The sequence below is a fragment of the Desmodus rotundus genome, chromosome 1 (genome assembly GCF_022682495.2).
Source record: "Desmodus rotundus isolate HL8 chromosome 1, HLdesRot8A.1, whole genome shotgun sequence".
Lineage (NCBI taxonomy): Eukaryota > Metazoa > Chordata > Mammalia > Chiroptera > Phyllostomidae > Desmodus > Desmodus rotundus.
This window is the reverse complement of record NC_071387.1, coordinates 164,841,720-164,865,108: the sequence shown is the minus strand read 5'-3', so window position 1 is coordinate 164,865,108 and position 23,389 is coordinate 164,841,720. Positions and strand designations below refer to the sequence as shown.

General features: G+C 45.8%; 1 protein-coding gene across 1 annotated transcript; it reads left to right on the top strand.

Moving 5' to 3' along the window:
• Nucleotides 1-750: 750 nt before the first annotated feature.
• F2R (coagulation factor II thrombin receptor) lies at nt 751-16,703 on the top strand. The gene is made up of 2 exons (XM_024563565.4): nt 751-1,280; nt 15,442-16,703. The coding sequence occupies exons 1-2, from the start codon at nt 1,193-1,195 to the stop codon at nt 16,635-16,637; spliced, it is 1,284 nt and encodes a 427-aa protein (XP_024419333.2). The 5' UTR covers nt 751-1,192; the 3' UTR covers nt 16,638-16,703.
• The last annotated feature ends 6,686 nt before the right edge of the window (nt 16,704-23,389 follow it).

Sequence of the window (23,389 nt, the reverse complement as noted above, 5' to 3'; positions counted from 1 at the left end):
TGGAACCGGCAGGTGGAAGAAGCCCACTTCCTCCTGCGGTTTCAGAGACGTGCTCACCGTTAGGGCACTTCGCCCTCTGGGCCTCGGTCTCCCCGGCGCCGCTGAGCTCCGCCCGAGGCGCAGAGGGTGTCCCGGAAAAGGCTGCGCAGGTGATTCTAAGGAGCCGCTCGGCGAGATCAAAGATTAGGGGACAGAAAGTTCCAGCGGTGCGAGCGGAAGGGAGGAGAGGCTGCTCTCGCAGTCACCGTGTGGGTGAAATAAATGCCCCACGTACAAAACGTCTAACTTCGCGGAATAAGAAATGTCAAGAATTCTGCCCAAACGTAGGCCTTTCTCAAAAAGGAGGCAACCTTCTCACTACAATATAAAGTTTTAAATCCACTAGTCCCTAAATTAGAAAAGTACGAGTCACTTTCAAATTTTCAGCTAAATCCCGAATTTCCAAATGGGCCGCAGCCCTCGGCCTGAGGTCCGGCGCTCTGCAAAGGGACAGGGAGGCCCGGGCCGGCCGGGGGGCTGGCGCCCAGGGCGCGTTCCAGATACCACGGAGGTCCCCTGCACAGGTCTTTGGTCCCCAAGAGGATGATGAGAGACCACTGGGGCAGCCGCCCAGGCCGCGGGGCTGGATTCCAAGGCCCCCGCCAGACTGAGTCACTGATACGTCGCGAGTCGAAGGCGCCCAGAGGAAAAAACGTCTCGTTTGGATTCCCTCGCCGGGCAGTAGCCGGCAGCCTGGGGAGGGAGGGGACGAGGGCGAGGGGAGGAGAGACCCGGCTCACTGCAGTGAAGCAGGACGCGGGGGCGGGGCGCAGGCGCACCGGGCGATAGGGGCTCAGGGTCGCCCAGCCCCAAAGGCAGCTAAACCGCTGCGGAGCGACCGCGGGAAGGGGGTCCGACGACCACGTCGAGGCGCACACTCAACGCCGGGGGGCGCTCTTCCCCGCTCGCGTAGCTCTGCGCCCGCGCGCTCCGCCCCTCCGCGCCCTAGCAGAGCCACGGGACACGCGCACCCGCGGGGCTTCGCCAAGCCTCCTCCTTCTGTCCACACGCGGCCAGGGTTCTCCTGGCCCGCCCGCACCTCCCGGCGCCGGACCCGGCGGGACGAGGGAGAGAGTTTGGAGCCGGAGCCTCACCGGAGACGAGTACAGCCTCCCGGATCAGCGCCGCGCTGCGCGCGCCGAGCTTGGGGACAATGGGACCGCCGCAGCTGCTGCTCGTCGCCGCGGGACTGAGTCTGTGCGGCCCCCTGCTGTCTGCCCGCACCCGAGGCCGCAATTCAGGTAAGAGCTGCCCTGGGTGTTTCCTCCCAGCTCACGCGCGGCCCCGCAGCTGGGGGCCTCCTTGCTTGGGGCAGGCGTGAGGAGGAGGGACGCTGCCGGGGGACTAAGTGGGTACAGGTTGCGTCTGCTCCTAAAAGGGGTTGTCCCCGACCTCACGCTCTGCCCACAGTTTCCTTCAGAAGCCAACGAGCCGTCTGGGCTGAGGTCCAGATTCGCCCCCAGTCCTATCCTGACGGAGTGTGCCCGTTCACCCACCCCGCTTCGCGGGCTCAGCTGAAGTCCCTTTGCACTTGGTTTCGGAGGATGCACCGGCCTGCGAATAGGGTGTTGGATATGGAGGGGGAGGGGGTAGGATCTTCCTGGGGAAGCCTGCGGTGTCTCATTGCATTTGTTATCACTGTTTCTCCCAGGACCACCCCAAAGAAAGAGTCTCACATTGCTCCACCAGTAAACCTTCTGGCCTCTTCAATATAAAGTGGAGACGCTCTCCCGTTGAAGTTTTGTTTTGTTGGAATTTTTTTTCTTGTTCATTTTACAGGCAGGGAAAGTGGTGTAGAGAAAAGTTCAGTCCCTTGGCACGTTTAGTAGAAAATAATTACCAGCACGGGCCGTGGGCGCCGGAGGAGCTCGGGAGCGGGATACTGGGTGAGAACCGGAGAGCCACAGGGAGGTGGTAGTAATGGGAGGTTGGCTGGTGTGGTACCCAGACCCAGCCTTCGGAGTGCGTTGAGGAAGGAGAGCCCTCCCCGTAACGTGGCTCTATCAGACACCACGGAATTTCGGCATTTCAGTTTCTGATCTGCTCCTAGCGGGAGGATGCTCACTGGAATACACTTACCACGAACAGTGTATTTTCAAGTATCCAGCCATTTGACCAAATAAATACATTTTACAACCTCTTCCTGCTTTACAAAAAAAAAAAAAAAAAAAAAAAAAAGCATGGCAGAGAAGTTGTTTTTAGCCTCTACAGACACTAGTTACTGAGAAAAAGATGTTCTAATGTCTGTGTAGCAGTAGTACTTTATAAGCTTTCAGCCACTTTTCAAGAAGAAACAAATTTTAGCTTGTTTAGTTATCTGTGGAAGATTGTGTAGTATTGTTTCCACACTGAACATAGTGTAGACACAACAAAATTAAGAGGTGACAGCATTTTCTCTGCCCTCTATCTTTGCTCGGGGTAGTTTTGAGGGGATGCTTTTAGGAGAAGTACAAGTCCCAGACAGGAGCACCATCTCTTGGAGTGTTTGGGGAAACAAAGATCCGACGAGTTCTGTATGCTGATACGTGATGCCAGATAGCACTTTGTAATTTTACTTTGGAACAGGCTCTTAAAAATACAAAGTTTTGGTAGAGATTTGGATGGTGGACGGAGAACAGGTTTACACAAAAGCTGCACCCCCGCCTTAGTCACCTTTCCTCACGCTGGGAGATGTTTGGCTGTTCGGGAGTGAGCCTTGGCGGGGATTCTGCCAGGGCTCTTCACTTCCTCAGCGACCCAGAGGGTGTGTGCTGAGGTGAGTGGGGCTGGCGTAGACAGAAAGATCACTGAACAAACGGTGGCTAAGTTATCTACACTGGACTCTGGAACCACTTGGGGAGGAAGGGAAGAAAGGAGGGCGAGAGAACAGAAGGAACGCGTGTTAAGTGCCATGTTCGGTGTCAAACCCTGGGCCAGGAGGCGTTTTTACTTCAAATGCTCTCATTTCACCTTCCCAAACACGCTGTGAGGTGGGTGTGCATCCCCATCTGCCGATTCTGAAACTGAGGCTCAGAGACCGGGCACCAGGATTCCAGCTGGGGGAGGGGCCCTGGGTGCAGTAAGTGGGACGTGGTCTTCAGAGAGCTTGAAATCACTAATAAAATTAATTTAAAAATAGGTTTGCTTTCTAGTATCACTGTACACTGGCAATAATAAATGATATCTGTCATTACCAGCTCTATGTGGTTGGAGGGTCTGTGAGACCCCAGCCATCGGAGACCCCTCCAGAGCTGGCTCTGCTCACCAGTTTGAGCCTTGCACAAGCACCATCCCTTTCGTCCCCGCTCCTTTTGGCATTTCCTGCACTGTCACTTTGCCCAGAAGTCATCTCCCTGGCTAAGATTATAAACTGCCACTTATCCCCACGAAGCTTAGGACAAGTGTTTGCTCAGCAGATGTTTACTCAGAAATTCTTATGTTCATTAGCCAGTTTACATTCCTTTGTCCAGGCAATTTAAGTGAGATGACTTGCCTTCGTCAAAGAGGACCAGCGTCTAAGAGGTGATGTTTGTCAGTTTTATAAGGACCTGGAGGGTGAAAGGGATCGAGGAAAACTGAGGGTGACTGTAGCAGAGGGGAGGGGTGGGAGATTCTATATGCTGCCCTCCTTGCCCACAGGGTCAAACCCGGTTTCTTAGTCCAGAGTGAGGCCCCCCTCCCCTTGCGGGATGGGTCCCCAGCCTCTGTCTGGCCTCCCTTATTACAGATCCTCTCCTATGGCATAACCCATTATACCACCTGCACTTCACCAGGCCCCCCTTTCTTGTTCCTCCCCGAGAGCTGTGCTTCTCTGGCTCCCGTCCCCCTGCCACTCCCTCTGGCCAGAATGCCCTGCCCACACCCTGCATGTTCACTTTTAATTAAGCAGCTACCTTATATCAAGAGCCCACTACAGCCAGCGCCCTGCTTAAGTACATTACATATCCCATCTTATTTTCTTCTCATCGCAGCTCTTTGAGTGAGTGTCATCCCCATTCTGCAGGTAAAGAAACTGAGACCCAGAGTGGTGAAGTCACAAGTCTAGTGTGGAACTGAGATTAGAGCACAGGCCTGTCTTTCCTGAGTGCAGGCTTTCTCTACCACCCCTCTAGAGACGGGCCTTCCAGGCCAGCAGCCCCTCCCCGTAGTAGAGAAGTAACTCCACTGTGCTCCCGGGTGGCCAAGAAGGCAAAGTCTGTGCCCCATTGACTTGGTAGCCCAGGCCTAGCACATTTATGCATGGATTTATGCATGGATTGTAGTATCCTACCATTTGCTTTAGAAAACAGATGATAAAACTGGCTATAAATAGATCCCTATTATGAATATGCTAATTAATTGGCTGTTACTGAGAGATTCTCGTCTTAAGCCCAAACAAAAGACACAAAACTGGACAGTGATTCTGCTTTAAGTAGACTAGAAACCTCTGAAGGTCAAATTTCTTATGAACCAGCTAGTCATTTTCTATTCCAGTATTTACTTACATTCTCCCCTCCCCGTTTTTTTAAAGTATTTTTTAATCTTCTCCCTGAGGACATATTCCATCGATCCTTGCCCGGGGTGGGGGGGTGAGTGGAGAGAAAAAATATCAATGTGAGAAAGAAACATGGTCTGTTGCCTCCCTTAGGCACCCAAATGAGGGGGAGGATGGCGGGTATTGAACTGCAACCCAAGTACATGCCCTGATCAGGAATCGAACCCGAAACCCGTTGGTGCGGGGGGGACGACACTCCGACCAGCAGAGAGGGCTTGGCTTTATTTTTACAGGACATATCAAGAAAGTAGGTCCTCCTCATCTGTCCACTCTTCCTTTGTGCGACGGCAGTTTTGAGGCATTCCCATCCCTTTGTCAGTAATATGCTCATGTCGTCTCTGCTGGCCCCCTTTCTACCCCGCCCTCTTTCTCATGCAGCATTTAAAGAAGGAGTGTGCCGTGGACTCGCAGCTTCTCAGCAGCTCTGAATTTGCTCCTCTCCAAAGCGCTTTTGGCCAGCCTCCTTCCCTGCGCGCCTTCTGCCCCGTTCCTCCTCACTCGGTCAGCGCGCCTCTGTCCTGGCCACCCTCAAAAACTGGAACTCACTCGAGGCTCGAGCTGCAATTCCACTGAGACAGTGGAGTCCCCAGGCCCTGAGTTTCCAATCTTCCCACTCTCCTCGTTTGGGAAACACACCCCTCTTTTCCTTCAAGTCTCTACTTTCTTTGTCCCTCTCTCTTTTTCTTTTTTAAGTTGAGATAAACTTTATATAGTATAAAATTAGCCATTTTATACGAGTTAGTGGTATTTAGTACAGTTGCAATGTTGTGCAACTGCCACCGCTGTCTAGTTCTGGAATATTCTCATTGCCCCGAAAGGAAACCCGGTACCATCAAGCATGTGGCGCTCATTTTCCCTCTCCCTAGCAACCGCCCATCTCTGGGTTTCCCTCTGCTCCATGTTTCATGTAAATGGAGTCATCAGTTCGTGGCCTTTTATTCTGAACTACCCTTTGACTAGTGTCCCCGAGTGCCCGGGCTTCCGCTCTGCAATGGTGGCCTCACAGAAACTCCCTACAGGGCTCCGTAGGCCTTGGTCTGTTTGTGACTATGATGCTACTATTGAGGACTCTGCAGTTTCAATGTTCAAAATTTTCTGCTGGTGTTGCTATTTTGTGGTTTCTTCATTCTGCCTTTTGCCCCTTTCTGCTTAGGCCTAGGCTGTCAGAGTAAATAGCTCTATCGGCTGAGATTGTTATTTCTGGATTTGAGCTTCCACTGTCTCCCACGTTGACCGCGTGGTGGTACTTGGAGAAAGCCACTGAAGTTAGGCTCCTTTGCCTCCATCCCAAGGCCTCTGATGAAGTTTACCATTTACAAGGTCATTGCACGCCTTTATATGTTTCTCTATCTGCTTTCAAAAGAACCTGCCTTTTGAAATGACAGGAATAATCTGTAATTTGCACTGGAAAACAAATTTATTTAACTGTAAGAATGGACACTATATATATACATAACCTGTTTATCTCTCAAGTTTGTGATGAATTAGAAGTCAGATATTAAATCATTGTAGAAGCGTGTTTTCCAGTATTTTCTCTTTTTTGCTAACCAACAGTAAGAACTGTGAGAAATACACTTCCGGTTGTGACACAGCAGCGGTGCGTGTTCAGTAAGCACGCAGGGACCGTCACAGTGTACACGTCGGTGTGAAACAAAAGTTTTCCCAAAAAATACTCCACCTTACCATATGCTATGCATTCTGATATTTTCTATACTGTTCTACTTTTTAAAATGTTAAAAGAACCCTGTAAATTGATTTTGTAACCACTGTGAAGTCTCCACCATCATTTAAACCCTAGCACAGTGTGGACAAAGAATTGCCCCCACTTAGCAGGATCGAAGGCCTTGTTTGCTTTGAGAGGAGTTGTTTTCCAGGAAGGGTTGTTAATGATTATTTCTATCATATTTGTTTGAGAACCAAATTTGTTCGAGTCGGGTTTACAGACTGCAGTAGGACTTGGGTGGGGCTGGAGAGGGAGACAGCTTGGAATAAGGAGGAAGTGCTACTTACCACCAGCCTTTACTGTGAATTAGTTTTCATTTTATCCGGATGTCTTGGAGAGGAGAGAGCAGCCCTCCCAGGACCCTGAGCTCGGGCCCTGTAACTTTTGGTGGCCACAGGCCCAGAGAGAATGTCCTGGCCACATGTGTCAGGTCGTGGCCTTCAAGAGGCTCTAGGAGGCTCCAGGCAAGGGCCCCCCACACTTCCCTTCTGTCATCTTTGTGCCTGCTCTGGCCGTGGGCACACGGGCATTTCCACTTTCCACAGCCGTCTTTATTTGCACTTCCCTGTAACCTCCCCCTCCCAGCTTCCTCCCGCATCTGCTTTCCTGAGCTTCCTGCTGAGTGCGATGTGGGATGGGAAGGCTGGCCGCCTCTGGTACTGAGGACTTCTAAACTCTGCAAGTCAGTGTTTACCCTCTTGTGCCTTTAATTCCGGCTTTTCCGCAGCAGAGATTTTTGTTCACTTTCTGCTCTTGCTTCTGTTCTTTCTTTTGTTTGTTTGTTTTTAATTATATTTTATTGATTATGCTATTACAGTTGTCCCAATTTATCCCCTTTGCCCCCCTCCACCCAGTACCCCTTACTCCCTCACTTCTGTTCTTTCTTCAACAACATTTTAAAGATTTCTTTTTCTGTTTTGTCCTTGAACTTCTCTCTCCTACATCTCTTCTCTGTGAGGCATGTGATCAGTGGGCAGCCAAGGTCAACAGGACTCTTGAATTTCCAAGCAGCAGCTACGGGCATCATCAACTTCAGTTATACAGTCACATGGCCACGTGCTCCCTGCGATGGTTAAAAGGATGGCCAGGCTCATTTGTTTGGTGCAATGCTTAAAAGAAAATTGTGCTCCTTCAGGAGAAGGACCTGGATTCACAAGGTTTTTTAAAGAGACAGGGTAATGTGAAGAATATGAGCTTTGGAGCCAGGCAAATACATTAAAATCCTGCCTCCTCCGCTGACTAGCTGTGACTTTGGATGAGTCACTTGGCCTCTCTGTGCCTCCATGTTGTCCATAAAGTAAGGGTTCTAATGTTTATGTAAACGTGTTAGAGTTACATGAGATAAGGTAAGTGAAGTGCCTGGCACATAGTAGGCGCTCAACAAATGTTAAATGTTTTCCATACGCCAATTCCTCCATATCCCAGAAAACCTAAGGAGTTGGTATCCCATTTTCTAAATGTAAAACTGTGTTCACACCAACATTCAAGAACTTTTCCCCCTTCAAAACTGTGACAAAAGAAAAATGAGAGCAAAAACATTTGTCCTTAGATTCTGGGGGCAAATAAATATGCAAAAAAAGTTTGGATTTTATTTTTACTTTTTATTATAGAAATTTTCAAACATACCAAAAAGTGAAGAGTATAATTACCTCCCACATCTTGATTTATCTGTATACTCTCGCTTTTCTCCTCTATAAACTGGACGATTTTGAAAACAAATGCCAGACATAAATCATTTCATATATAAATATATCAGTGTATATTTTCAGAGATAAGACCTATTTTCACATAACCATAACGCTATCATAACACCTACAAAACTGAACAAAATTTTTTTAATATCATGTACTGTTCAGTCGATGTTTAAATTTCACTGATTGCCTCATAAATGCCTTTTTACAGATGGTCTATTTGAATCAGGGTCCAACAAGGCCCACCAGTGCATTTGGTTGATATGTCTCTTAAATCTCTCTTAATCCGTAACCATTTTCCCTCTCTTCCTTTTTTATTGTTGTTTATTTGTTAAATAACTGGGTCCGTGGTCTTACACTTTCCTACATACTGGACCTGGCCAGCTGCATCTTGTAGGGTTGCTCAATGGGCTCACGTGTCCTCTGCATTTTCTGTAACGTGGTAGGAACATTGAGAGACCAACCAAATTCAGGTCAGGTTCATGCAAGCCTGGCTTCAGCGGTGGTGCTCCGTCCTTCCGGTCATTCAGTACATCGTCTCCAGGTTCTCCCTTTCTTTGAAATCTTAACATACTCACTGGGTTCAGGTATTGTCACCTTGATCTGTCCACAAGTCCCCCATCACCCTTTTACCTAATGGCGCTAGCAACCACTGATGATGATTCAACTAAATTCATTATTTCCCTACGATCTTCAGAATGATGCTTCTCTGAATCTGTTATTGCATCTGTGCTTATGAACTGGAATTATTTCTTAAAGAAGAACTCCCAGTGGCTATTTGGTTTCCCTGAAATACTGTTTAGATCGAAAAGGCAGGATAAATGCTTGAATCTTGCCTTTATTTACCAGCTTTCAGACTGGGTCCTTTAATTTCCTCCAAAGGTGACCAGAAAGGTTTCTATTTTCATTTGGATCTCAACGCATTTGACATGCTTCCCATGTTTCGATGAGTTTTCATCGTTGTTCTTTCGATGATCAGTTGTCACGCCTTGGCCAGGGGGAGGCCTGTCAGATTGACTCCAGAGTCTTTCTGGCCTGGTCCTGGTACTCTCCGAGGGCGTCCAGGCTCACCTTACGTGTTTCCTGCTCCAGAATTGGAACCAACGACGCTTCTCAGGAGCACCAGTTCTTTTCATTGGGAAATGGTGTGTGTCTGCATTTGAGGCAACGGGGCGTTTTAATAATGCCGCTCTTTTCCCCTGAAGGAGCTCATATGGTTCTGTTTTTTTCATTGTCCTCCTCTTTCATTTCTCATTAGCTCTTAGTGGTGATTCACTTGTTAAGAAGCACAGGGTACAACCGTCCTGCTATGTGTGAGAATGTGGGTAAGGTCCTGGAACTTCTGCTCTGTTAACTCCCAAAAGGCCTCCTCGGGGAGCTCTGAGTCAGAACCCAGGCTGCTGTGTCATGGGAGGCCGGCCTGGTGTAAATCCACGGGCCCCTGAGGAGCCTCTAGTCACCACTCTGCTTCCAGGCCAGACCTCGTCCAAGTCCGAAAAGGCATTGCCTGGTCTACTAGTTTTTTCAAATCTCCACAGTTAGAGAGAGTCCATCTTTAAGCTATTTAGCAATATGCCATATTCAACAACAAAACTACTCTGGAGTCATTTAGAGAAACTGAAATTAAGTGAAACTTAGCAAGAAATATGAGAATCGATCTCAGGGCCTGAGCTGCTTTTTTGTGATTGAAACCATAGCTTGACAACAAGAACACAGATGGAGTACAGAGCTTTTGGCACGCGGACAGGCACTTCCTCCGTGACCTGTAAGCTGCCCTGGGACTGAAGGAAAAGCCAGATGCACTTGAATTTCAGCCTACGGACCTTGAGCTACTTGGATCTACTAGTCACCTGGAATTGGTTTTGTTCTTTTGTATTTTTATTTTTAATGCTGGTACATAGTTAAACAAAAAATGTTGCTAGTATTCTTTAATTCCATAAAAGCCTTCAGAATATCAAACCCATAGAGTGTCAAGAAAAAGTGACACCTTAGGCAGTAATATTTAATCAACAGACGATGCATTCTGACTGGGCTCCAGCCCAGAATGTCGTATTTCCATGGGCATTAATGATTCTGTGATAAACACCGCAGTGCCCAGGATGGCCTGGTCAGGGGAGGAAGTTTTGAAAACAAATACTTATTGCCAAAGTACTAAATATAGAGTAAAGCCTAATGACAGTTTTATTTTCAGACCAAGTGGTAGTATCTGAGAAGCTTAGTTATGAGTATTCAGTAGTTTTCAAATTTACCACTCCCCTAGGTAGTCTTTTTCTCTCTTTTTTTTTCCTTTTTTTGTTCAATCCCTCCATCCCCTCCAGTCCCCCAGTCCCTGACAGCTGTCAGCCTGCTCTTTATCTATGAGTCTGTCTCTGTTTTGCTTGTTAGTTCAGTTTGTTCATTAGATTCCACATATGAGTAAACTCACATAGTACTTGTCTTTCTCTGACTGGCTTATTTCACTTAGGATAATGCTCTCCAGGTTCATCCACACTGTTGCAAAGGGTCACGTTTCTTCTTTTTTATGGCCAACTAGTATTCCATTGTGTACATGTACCACAGCTTTTTGTCCACTCGCCTACTGATGGGCACTTGGCCTGCTTCCAAATCTTGGCTATTGTAAATTGTGCTGCAGTGAACATAGGGGTGCATATACTCTTTCAAATTAGTGTTTCAGATTTCTTCAGATAAATTCCTAGAATTGGAATCACTGGGTGTTAAGGTAGTTCCATTTTTAATTTTTAATTTTTTTTAAGGTAACTCCATACTGCTTTCCACAGTGGCTGCACCAGTCTGCATTCCCACCAACAGTGTATGAGGGTTCCCCTTTCTCCACATCCTCACCAGCCTTGTTTGTTGATGTATTGATAATGGCCATTCTGACACATATGAAGTGATATCTCATTGTGGTTTTAATTTGCATTTCTCTGATGATTAGCGATATTGAACATCTTTTCATATGTCGATTGGCCATCTGCATGTCCTGTTTGGAGAAGTTTTCTATTAAAATCCTTTGCCTGTATTTTAAATTGTTTTCTTTGTTTTCTTGGTGTTGAGTTTTATAAGTTCTTTATAAACTTTGGGTATTAACCCCTTATCAAGTGTATGGTGAATATGTTCTCCCATTCAGTGAATTACCTTTTGATTTTATTGATGGTTTTCTTTGCTGTGCAAAACCTTTTTAGTTGATGTTGTAGTTAGTGTCTTGATTCGTGTGTGTATGTGTGTGCGCCTTTTCACCCTCCACGTGTGGCAAAAGTCCTCAATCGGCCCAGGTTCCCAAAACTGCAGGGGAGAATTGTGTTATTTTCAGGTTCCTCTGGTCCGCATTTTTAAGGACACATAGCTTTGTGGTACAATAGTGCCAGAACCACTTATTCTTTTCTTCCAGCTCCCACACATTCGTTTTGACCTTGAGAATACCTCCCATTCTTGGGGGCTGTCAGTGCCAAGGTCAGACCTCCATGGGACTGGGCCAAGACGCACACAGAGTAAGTTACAGATGTAACACAAAGGGAAGAAAGTAATACTTCTGGAAAAGGCTCTGAATTTGAAATTCGATTTACAGCTCTGAATACTGGGACTATACACTCTACAACCTGTTCATGTCCCTCATCATACTGAAAAACTAAATGTTGCTAAATAGAGAATAGCAGCCTAGATTTCATTTTAAGTTAAAATAATTGAGAGAGCAAATAATTGAGTATAAAAGCAAGCTACATTGAAGTGAGTGGGGAAAGATGATATCAGTAATTTCTTATGTTGATTAATTTTATAATTTACAAAGTGAATATATGTCCTATTTCAGATTTGTAGGCCAGGCAGGTATTAGAATCATTTTAATGTTTCTGAGACTCAGTTCAGAAGGGTTCAGTGACTCCTAAAAGAGCCAATATGAGAATGCAAAGCTGTGATGAAAAGCTAATTTAAGGAACACTTACTGTTACAGAGCAGAGGGGTGGTTCCTTCACGATAAATTATTACAGAAAGGATTCCCCCTTTCTGTCTCTGGAGGTTCCTTCCCCCACGCCCACCTGCTAGGTTCGCAATGCCCGCCGCCAGAGGAAAGACGTCTCTCAATGCCAGAGACTGGTGAAAAGGAAAGGAATTGTTTATTCAAAAGTTACACAAACTTAGAATAATGACCTAATGTCTTCAGTAAGATACTAAAGTCCTCTAGAATACCCACAGATGCACAGTCCTTCCCTCTCCCTGTGCCCAGTCCGGGGTACCGTGTCTCAGGAAAAGAAGTAGAAGTCCGTGATTCAGGCTCCCGGCACCATCAGCTGTGTGGCTGCTGCAATCTCCAGTTAATCCAAAGCCATGTGGCACCTTCTCATGGCCCAGCAGCAAGAGTCCTTTCTCCCCTTTTCTATGGCTGCAAAGTCTCTCCTGCTGCCTAAGCCGCGTGGCAAGAAGAAACACTCCAAAACCTCGTGGTCCTCTCTACTCTCCTTCAGAACCGCGTGGTCCTTTTCCCCATTTACTTTGGAGCTGCGTGGTCTCCTCCTTCTCCCCCAAAACCTTGTGGTCCTCCCTACTCTTTGAAGCCGCGTGGTCTCTCCCTCTCTATGGCTGCCGGGCCTAGGTTTAAATCCCAGCACCCATCTTCCTTTGCAGCCCCATTTCCGACTCCTCCTACAGTCAGCTACACCTGCCAGTATCCCCGTATTCTTCCAGCTTTACTGGGCTGCCATAGTAAGTCTGGGCAGGTGTGGCCCCATGGCATGGAGCCAATCATCTCCACGCTCTCACGCAGGCCCTGTAACCAGGGGGAGTTACTTCCCAGTCCCATCCTGGGTGGAATTTGGTCCCATCCCCCTGGCTCAAAGCATGGCCACAGCTACTTAACACATCCATGAAACCAGTTAAAGGTTATAGATATGTTAAATGACTGTGCCAGGGGTTAGCTGCAAAGCTCTTGCTACCCAAAACAGCTCTGAATGGCCCTGTTCCATGTGTCCCATCCCCCTTGGCTCAGGCCTGTGGGGATGAGGACATCCTATATACATTTTTCTAATATTTCCTGGACACCCCGAGTCCTGGACCCCATTACAAATCCCTTCTTGGGGCCCTCCTCTTGGCTGCACCCTGCTCCATTACCACGTACAGGGTGCCGGGCTGGTGTCTTACCCTTGGGGTATAATTTAGACATATGTACACTTAGAGGCTCATCACTAGAGACAAATGTCCTTCTCCTGTGACAGGTCTACCAGGCCACCCCTTCACTCTCAGGTGCCTACTCATGACCTTGCTGAGCTAGTTGGGCCTCAACACCTCACGGCCAGGCCCTGTTGTGCTGTTGTCTCTCAGCTGGTAACGTTCTAGCTTTGCTCTTCACTTTGGAAATAGATGCCAATTTATTGTATTTCACTTTCTAGAATTTTCATTGATTGGTTTCTTTCCTGATTTTCTACTTTTTCATTCATTTTAGTGAAATATATTTTTCTTTATTTCATTGAGCATCCTTGAAAATCCTTATCTGCCAATTTCAACATCTGGGTCATGTAGGGATTAATTTGCTTTGATCATCTTTGTTTTCTTAAGACTGAGTCATACTTTCTGGGGTTTTTTATACCAAAGAACTTTAGATTGTGTGCTGGACATTGTCATACTACAAAGACTCTGGATTTTGTTTCATTCCTCCAAAGAATGTTGGCATTTTTGCTTTTGCAGACATTTAATTTTGTTGGACTCAAACTGCAGACCCCTCCTCATGAACAAAAAGCTCTAACAGCACCCGAGTTCTCTTTTTTTTTTTTTTTTTTTTATGGTGGTGAATGTTTTTTTTTTTTTTTTTTTTAATTTATTTATTGTTATTTAATTACAGTTGTATGCCTTTTCCCCCTTTAGCAGAGCTGCTTTGCATCTGCCCTACACAGTGCGTGGTTCCAGTGTCAGTCACCCAAAGCCTGAGGCAGAAATTACACTGGAATTTAGGGCTGGCCTTCTCTGGGATTCTCAGTTCACTTTGCAGTGTCTGTGGTTGCCCTGAACTCCGTCCTTTGGTTCTTCAGGCAGGAGAGACTGTGGGCTTCCTATCACAGTCTTAGCCGTCCTTTAAGTCACTGACTTTGACCTCTCTCAAGCTAAAAGCCACTTGAAAATAATCCTTTCTTTCAGGATTTCTTCCTTTCCTTCCCAACATCACCCTGTGAACCTAAATGCCTTCATGTCATTGATTCGGGGGAGGAAGGGTTTTGTCATTTTATTCTAAGGAACAGTTGTATCTGGCAGGACCTTACAGAGCCAGGTTAGAAGCAGAACTGTCTTATAGCGTTATGCCTCTGTGTAATTCTCTGTATGCAGAAAGGTTCCACTACTGAAAAATTAAACCAAAAGTGTGAAAATCCACTGTATTTATCCCATTTCAAGCCAGTTTTTAAAATCTGTAACATTATTTCTAAGTGACCTGCACATCCAATCTTTGTTTCGAACACTCCCAGAGGTAGAGACCTCTCCCTTTTCCTCTGCGGTTTCCCTTACCACTCCTCAGCTTCCCAAGACCAACAAAGGTTCTTTGTCTGACTCTTCTTAATGGCGGGATTTCAGCAAAGGCCCTGAGAAAGCAAAGCTGGTTGAATTGCAGTGGCCAAGTGTTGCATTTCTTTGATGAGCATTTCAAAGGGATGATTTTGGTGAAAGAAGGTGACAAAAGGAGGTAGTATGCAACTGAGCCTTTATTTTGACTTCTGGTCTATATGCAAAAGCGCCCGGTTGACCTGCCATCTGCTGCCGTGCATGCAGCCTTCGGAACCGAGCTGAGGAAGGCCATCAGCCTAGACCATCTGCTCCTCCCCCAACCTGCTAGGAAGGAGACAGGAAGATAACTGGGGTATCTTGTGGTTACATTAGAAGATAACCAGGAGCCTGCAGTTTTGGCCCAAATACGGTGGCAGATTTGGGGCACGCTACTGTGTAGACAAACTGAAGATAGCAGGGGAAAATGTCACGTGGATCGTGGTCATGGCAGTTGGAGCCCGTGGTCCTCCTCTGAATTTGCCTGTCCCTCCATAACCTTTAAGAAGCCTCCTCAACTTGGCATGCAGTTTTCTATTGGGAGGGGTGGGTTTCAAGGGATGCTGCAAACTACATGGAGAAAATGTACACAAGAGGGCATACAGAGGTAAGCGAAGTCGGTGGCTAGTGTAGTATAGAAATCACTGCTTTTTTCCTGCGTGTCAGGTACTCTACTATCCAGAGGTCCACAGGCCAGATGTCAAACGGTGTATCGTTCACTTCCGTTCCTCTGAGGAACAGAGTTTTCAAAGTGTTTGCTTGTGTCAAAACATAATGTATTTTGATTGACTAATTCTCTGATAAAGTCTGTAACAATTTGTACATCACCTGCTTTTTACCACCTACTGTCCTAGTAAGAAAACAAAAAGCAAAAGTAAAATGTACTCTCTATTTTTCTTTTGCCTCTGTAACTCGTCCTCTTTTTTAAATATTTTTATTAAAAAAATTTGTTTTTTCAGAGTTACACACAAGAAATGATTCTGCGGATCCCCGGACATTTTTTCTCAGGAATTCCAATGATGGATTTGAACCTATCCCTTTGGAGGACTATGAGGAGAATAACGAAAGCGTGCTCACTGGAGACAGAGTAAGCTCCATCAGTCACGGCAGACCTCTTCAAAAACCCTCGCCCGTGTTCATCTCGGAAGACGCCTCCAGGTATCTGACCAGCTCCTGGCTGACTCTCTTTGTCCCCTCCGTCTACACTGGCGTCTGTGTCCTCAGCCTTCCTCTGAACATTGTGGCCATCGTGGTGTTCATCTTGAAAATGAAGATCCAGAAGCCAGCTGTGGTGTACATGTTACACCTGGCCACGGCAGATGTGCTCTTCGTGTCTGTGCTCCCGTTTAAGATCAGCTATTACTTCTCCGGAAGCGATTGGAAATTTGGGTCTGAAATGTGTCGCTTCGTCACGGCCGCGTTTTACTGTAACATGTATGCTTCCATCATGCTCATGACGGCCATCAGCGTTGACCGCTTTCTGGCTGTGGTGTATCCCATCCAGTCCCTCTCCTGGCGCACTATGGGGAGGGCGTCCTTCGCGTGTCTGGTCATCTGGGCCATGGCCATCGCGGGGGTGGTGCCTCTTCTCCTCAAGGAACAGACCATCCAGGTGCCGGGCCTCAACATAACCACCTGCCATGACGTGCTCAATGAAACCCTGCTCGAAGGCTATTATGCGTATTACTTCTCCGCCTTCTCTGCTATCTTCTTTTTTGTGCCGTTGATCATCTCCACAGTTTGTTATGTGTCTATCATTCAGTGTCTTAGCTCTTCCACGGTCGCCAACCGGAGCAAGAAGTCCCGGGCCTTGTTCTTGTCTGCCGCGGTTTTCTGCATCTTCATCATTTGCTTTGGACCCACCAATGTCCTCCTGATTCTGCATTATGCGTTCCTTTTTCATAATCCCACCACAGAGGCCGCCTACTTTGCCTACCTCCTCTGTGTCTGTGTCAGCAGCGTAAGCTGTTGCATTGACCCCTTGATTTACTATTATGCTTCCTCTGAGTGCCAGAGATACCTCTGCAGTATCTTGTGCTGCAAAGAGAGTTCCGATCCCAGCAGTTACAACAGCAGTGGTCAGTTGATGGCAAGTAAAATGGATACGTGCTCTAGTAACCTGAATAACAGCATATACAAAAAACTGTTAGCTTAGGAAAGGGACTGCTGGAGGGTAGCCAAGGAAAGGTTGAAAACAGCGCAGAACCTGAGGATTCTATTAGTCCCTGCCAAAAAGTATTTGCTTTACCATCTTAAACAACACATGTGTGATTCGCACACCTCCTTCTTAGAAGAGCCATTAAGGGGATAGATTTGTTAGTTACAGAAAAAGATAACATGAATAGAAAACTGTTATTCCAAGACAGTATTGCCAATGCTACAGTAATAACTGAATGTCACTTTCTGAAGTGTTTAGGTGACTTACACGTGTGTGTGTATATATGTACATAGACACACACTTGTATCAGTTGCAGTGCAGCCTAGAACAGACACTTTGAAACTCTCTTCTTTCACCAGGAGATTATGAAAATAAACTCTGATTCTCTGATTTAATATGCAAAGTTTGGGTCAGTGGGGTTTAGCCCCAAGGATCCGAAGATGTCCATCAACAGTGAGGGATTCTGTAGTTTGTACTTACACAGCTTTTGCAAATAAGTTGATTTTGAAATTATTCAACAGCTTTAAGTTATTGAGAGATAATATTATCTTTGTGTATGAAAAGTTCTACTGTTTTTAAACATATCAGAGTTTGAATTCTTTATTACAGAAACATGGGTAGGATTTTTGATGTTTTACACGCTGTGTATGTAAACCAAGAATGAGCAGAGGTGCCACTAGCGATGCGAGGTTGGCCTTCTAAGTGACCCGCCCCTGATGGGGGACTCTGCTCTGCGCACACGAGGCAAGGGTGAGGGGCAGCCCAGACCTGCCGGCCGAGCCTCCCAGAGAATGCAGGGGTCGGGACCACCACACTGCTCCCTCTCCTGGGATTCCCTCTGTGGTTGGCTGTGAGCAGATCATGTTTACTGGAAATTAGCAGAGTTGGATGTGCTATCCCAAGAGATAATGAATATAAAAGATCTCTCTGCCTGTTCATTTTAAGAACAGAGAGAGAAGGCATGTTCGCTTCCAGCAGCTGCCTTGCAAGGTCCATTGTCAGGTGGAAGCCCCACGGAGCAAACACGAACACCCGTCATGTGCTCCTGGCACTCTGGTGAGTGCTGGGCAATTGGGTTGAGTAAGGCTGGCATCTGCCCTCAGGAGGGACAAAGTGCAGCCATACATGGAGTGTGACATGCAATATGTGTGTAATAAGTATGTCATTATATAAAGAGTGTTTTTTAACCCGATGCCACCAGACAGGTTTCACACAGCCTGTGTATGTGCTGAAAAACTTCGAGCGTTTGCATGACGGCTTCCTGTGGTTATGACTTGAGATGCAAACCCAATACAACACAGGAAATACATTTTTACAAGTAAGTCCTTCCAACTACATTGATTGGACACTATACTTACAAATGTTTTCAATAAATTACCCAAACCAAGTTTTTCAAAAAGAACTAATTATGTCAGTCTGATTAGAAATAACAAGAAAATTAAATTGACTTTGAATTCTAGCAAAATTATTCTATATCTCACATTCACTTTTCTTAATAGCTAATGAGATGATTTTAAAAGCATTTTCTTAACCCCATGATGAATATGAAGTACAGAAAGTCCTCAGGGATTTGACAAAATAATTTGAAAATTATGTTGAAATGTATCTTTTTTCCATAGGAAAAAAAAAGTGAGCATCGTAAACAAAAAAACAGAAAGTTCCAAGGCAAGTGCTTGGCTATTTAAAAGAACAAACTATTTCCAAATACCCTAGGATGACATTAAGGTGTGTGTTATAAGTGGAAGCTAACATTGATTTTTATTAATTTAGTTGTTATATTCATTTTATCTAACTCGGTGGAGATTTACTGTCATTGTTTATTTAGTCTGTATATATATTAAAATACCTCTGACTTAATTCGACCATTATTACTATATTAACAGTCTGTACTTATAAAATATTATGTCACTGTTTTTATGTTATCTCCTTTTTAATGTGTGTAACCTATAGTAATAAACATGAAAGTTTGCTTGGTACGTGTCTGGAATAAACCTTTACTGTATCTTTCAGGGCCCTGGCAGGAAGGCCAGTCTAAACGTTTAGCTGAAGCGCATTTAGTGAAGAGGTGATTTGTGGAGGTGTGGACAGGGCTAAGATAACCAACAGGGGGTAGTGAAGCACCTCAGGGACTAGCAATTAGAGAAGCTGTTACCACCCCAGGACCAAAGGGGTGGAGGAGGGAATACGCAGGCCCCCATTCCCTGATTTTTCACTGGTACCTCCCATTGCTCCTGTCGTAGCCCAAATCCAGGGGTCCAGAGAACCTAGGACATGGATTGTAAAGGTCAGATGCTGGGAGCCTGGAGATGGGATACGGGTGGGTGATAAGCTCTCCGGGTCCTTTTTTTTATTCCCTTCTTAGGAAAATTCAAGGTTATATCACTGAGAATATGTTCAGAGTTTTAGGTAACAGGCACAGAGGAAAGAGTCTGCAGTTCCTTCCTAGAGAGCAGCAAATTAAATGTCAGCACCCAGAAGGCGCTGAAACCCAAGGAAGGGCTGCCCTTGGGTGACAGGCCTGGCCCATCTAACACCCTCTGTAGTAGAGGGGAGGAGGGGGAATTTAAGCAGAATGAGAGTTGAAAATCAATGGAAACTGCTGACAATGTGTTTCTAGATTCATAGTCAACAGGAAAATTATTTCAACTGAAGAATTCTGTTAACACAGAATTTTTAGGTTAACACGCAAGCTTAGGTTTTTGCAGCCTGGACTCTCTACTTGTGCTTTGGGAACACGGTGAATGAAGTCAGCCCAGCTTCGCCGGAAATAGGACCCCCACTCTAACCCAAAAGTGCCCTTTAAATTCTTCTATTGTTATTCCTCAAAATATGTTTGATTTCAAAACACACACTTGGATTTTCTTAACACAGAAATGTTTGTTTTTCCCACCAAAAGTAGGATTTTTAAGGAAGTGGAAATGGAAAATTTTAGGTTATGCTTCTGAATTTAAGAAATTGAGAACGTTGGCATGTCTTTCAGGAAGTCCGAGTCCCTAGAGCAAGTGGAAAAAGTTAGGGCCGCGACCAAGCTCTCTAACGCCTGAGGCCTGGCCCTCTGCTCGCAGCTTGCCTCCGTTTAGAAGTCACGGTCACAATTAAGCGGGGAAACAGTCTCCACGAGCAAGTCCCTGGCAGAATTCGCAGAGCTGTGTGGCTATTCCTTTCAAACTTCCTAGACCTAGGCATAAACCCAGTTGTATTTCGTGAATGAGGTGCAGTTAAGCTGCAAGCTGCGCAGAGAGGAGAAATGTTCCAACGCAGTGACTGTCAGAGTCCTGGAGACCCTTTTGGGCCACGCACAAGATCGAGACGATCTGCAGACAGGAAGGCGGTATTTGCCCCTTTGGTCTGACCCTCACACAGGTGTGCTGTCGAGTTTTCCGGAGGCGACCTGATGTGATGTTGCCCCAGAGCACACAGTGAAGCAGAGAGGAAAATCTGACTTCCATTCCGCCAGCCACTGAAGAGATTTGCAAAAATATAAAGCAGTGCAACCTCCTCAGTAAATCATTGTTTTGGGAAAACTATACTTTTGCAGAAAATATATTAACATGTAATGGGTTTATCATTTTGAAGTAAAAGAAATATTTACAAAAGTTCTTTACTGTCTAATATAGTAATTATTGTTGGAAATAATCCATGGTTTGCTATTAAACCGGATCTCCAGAAAAAGCAAAAAGCTCCTAACCTGTAGCATTTGCCGAGTTCCATGGTGTATATACTCCCTCTATTGCCAGTTTCCAGCTTCCAATGGTTTGGCAGTTGGCTTGAAAATTTATTTAATTCTTGTGAGCTGGTACAACTGACTCCAGCACACCACTGGATAACCTATACACATGAAAACTTTTGGGGGTTTTAAATAATTTTTTAAGTGTATTAAGGTGTCCTGAGCTAAAAATCTTTGAGATTTTGAGCAGGGGCTCTTTCTTACATGAGATTTCCCAACTTTATCACCTTCAAGAAGACAAAGACACTGGTCATAATTATAAAGCATAAAAGGGCCCTAGCCTGGTGGTTCAGTTGGTTGAAGCATCGTCCAGTACACCAAAAGGTCATGGGTTCAATTCCCAGTCAGGGCACATACCTAGATTTCGGGTTTGATCCCCATCTGGGGTGCATATGAGAAGCAACCAATCAGTATTTCTCTCTCACATTGATATTTCTCTCTGTCTCTCAAATCAATAAACATATCCTTGGGTGAGGGTTCAAAAAACAAAACATAAAAATATAAAGCACAAAAGGAGTCAACTGTTAACTCTCAGTGGCAGGCACTACCGTGGGTTTCTCTCAGCCACGGTTGAGGGGGTAGTAACTTGGAGCAATAGAAACTGACTCAAGGCAGCAGCAGGTCCAGCGTGGCCTAGAGCTTGGAAAGCTCCGTGTGAGGCCTGGTCCCATCCAGCTGCTGTGAGCCACCCACGGTGCCGTCACTATAGAGTGGACACCAAGCTCCACACTTCTTGCCATGGGGACTGTTGTGACAGTGAGCTGCTCTTCTGGAAACACGGAAAACCAGAGGTCAGATTCAGCAACATCTTGGAACGCAGATAATACAGTACGTTTCTACACAGCGGAACGTGTGTTCGTCACTTCAGGAAATGACTCAAAAGGCCCAAGGAGATAAGCTTTGAAAGCTGTATTTATAGTCGCTTAAAGACATTGTGTGGTGGCAGGGCCCGTCTGGCTGTTTTGGCCCTCTTAATAACCACAAAAGTGGGCCATTTTAGTGTGCTGCTGTGTGACCCATTTGGGCGAATGAGCATGTGAGCAAAGGTGGGGTTGCCAGTACTAAGATGCCTTTAAGGGCAGGTCCGCAGCTGCTTTTTGTGTGTTTTGGTGGTTGTGTTTCTTACCCCAATATACCTAGTTGCTCTTGAAACTGGCCAACGTGATGTCAAAAAAAATTTTTTTTAATGTATCCCTGTCCTGCAGGAGCTAACTGGTTTTTAGACTTAATAATGGTATATAATACTTAGTTAAGAAGCTTGGAATTTGCCCTGGCTGGTGTGGCTTAATGGTTTGAGTGCCAGCCTGTGACCCAAAAGGTCACCAGTTCAATTCCCAGTAAGGACACATTCCTGGGTTGCAAGTTCGGCCCCAGTCTCTGGTCAGGGTGTGTTCGAGAGGCAACAGGTGGATGTTTCTCTTGCACATCGATGTTTCTATCCCTTTCTTTCTCCCTCCCTTCCCCCTCCCTTCCCCCTCTCTAAAAATAAATAAATAAATCTTTTTTTTTTTAAGCATGGAATTTGAAGCCCTCATATTTTAGAGTTTTGTCAACTCTACCTTGTTACAAGGAAGAGTTAGAAGCTTTGTACGTTACTTCTCGTCTTTGGCTGCACACAATCGCTGAAGGGCTTCTAAACAATTCCAGAGCCCAGTCCCCCTTCCGAACAACAGGAATGCGAGTCTTCGGGGCAGGCCTGAGCATATTGTTTCCAAGCTCCTCAGGAGAAGTGTAAGCCAGAGTTGATACCTACCACTGCCTTTGGAGAGTGCCTCTCACATTTAACATACCTCCGTATTATCTGGGGATCTTGTTCAACTGCAGACTGGTGTTGTAGGTCTGGGGTGGGGTCTCCATGTCTAACAAATCCCCAGACGATGTTGACCTTGTAGTTGGTTCCTTAGGTCACACTCTGGGCCCTAAGATATGGCCCTGAAGCAAAACTTGGCTGGCTTGGAAGTCCAAGCACTGAGGAAATTCAACTCTCATATCCTCAAACTCATTTGCTGGGGCAATTTTTAAAATTATGGTAAAATTGGGACAATTTTAATGTAGCAGTAGTATAGGCACTAATCAAAATTTGTTTTAAGGTGATATATATTTTGCTGTGTATTTTATCCCCTCTTGGGTTCTTTTCTAGGGGGGAAGATCGCTTAAAAGGTTCTAATCTCATACATAAGACCGTTTCCAAAGAGGCTGGGGGTTTAGCGTGGCGACTCGGCTCCAGTTTGTAGAGATAGTGCCTGGCAGATAGCAGCAGTGCCTGGTTGCCAGAAAGCAGATGCGGATATGTTTCTCGTCTCTGGGTTTAGCTGAAAAATGGTGACCTCAGGGATATGCTGGGGTGGAAGTCAGCGTCAGGAGCTTCAGTCTGGTTGGTGCTGGAATGAGTGGCTTTGGAAAGCCAATAGCTTTGGAAAATGAGTCAGCCCAGACTCATAGTCATCCTGAGGGGCCCATGACTCCACTGTGCCGAGGGGAAAGACTTAGGAAGTCCTCCCTGGGACCATGTGTGTGTAGTAGCTGCACGTACAATAAGCCTGAGGTAAATTCTTCATTTCAGAAGCCCTCTCACAAATTGAAGAAAAACTACTAAGTGGTGAAAGAGGAACTAAAATGTATGAAAAAAATGTTGCATCTCAGCAATAATTACATAGCTGCAATTTATTTTGTTTATTGTATTTTTCCGTGACCATTTATCCACCTTATACCCCCCCACAGTCACCACACGTGTCCATGTCCATGAGTCCTTTTTCTTTTTTGTTCAATCCCTTCACTCCCTAACCCCACCCCATAGCTGTCATGTTGCTCTCTATGAGTCTGTCTCTATTTTATTTTTTTTAAATATGTTATTTATTTATCTTTAGAGAGAGGGGAAGGGAGGGAGGAAGAGAGGGAAACATCAATGTGTGGTTGCTTCTCACGTGCCCCCTACTAGGGACCAGGTCTGCAACCCAGGCATGTGCTGTAACTGGGAATTGAACTGGTGACCCTTTGGTTCTCAGGCCAGCACTCAATCCAC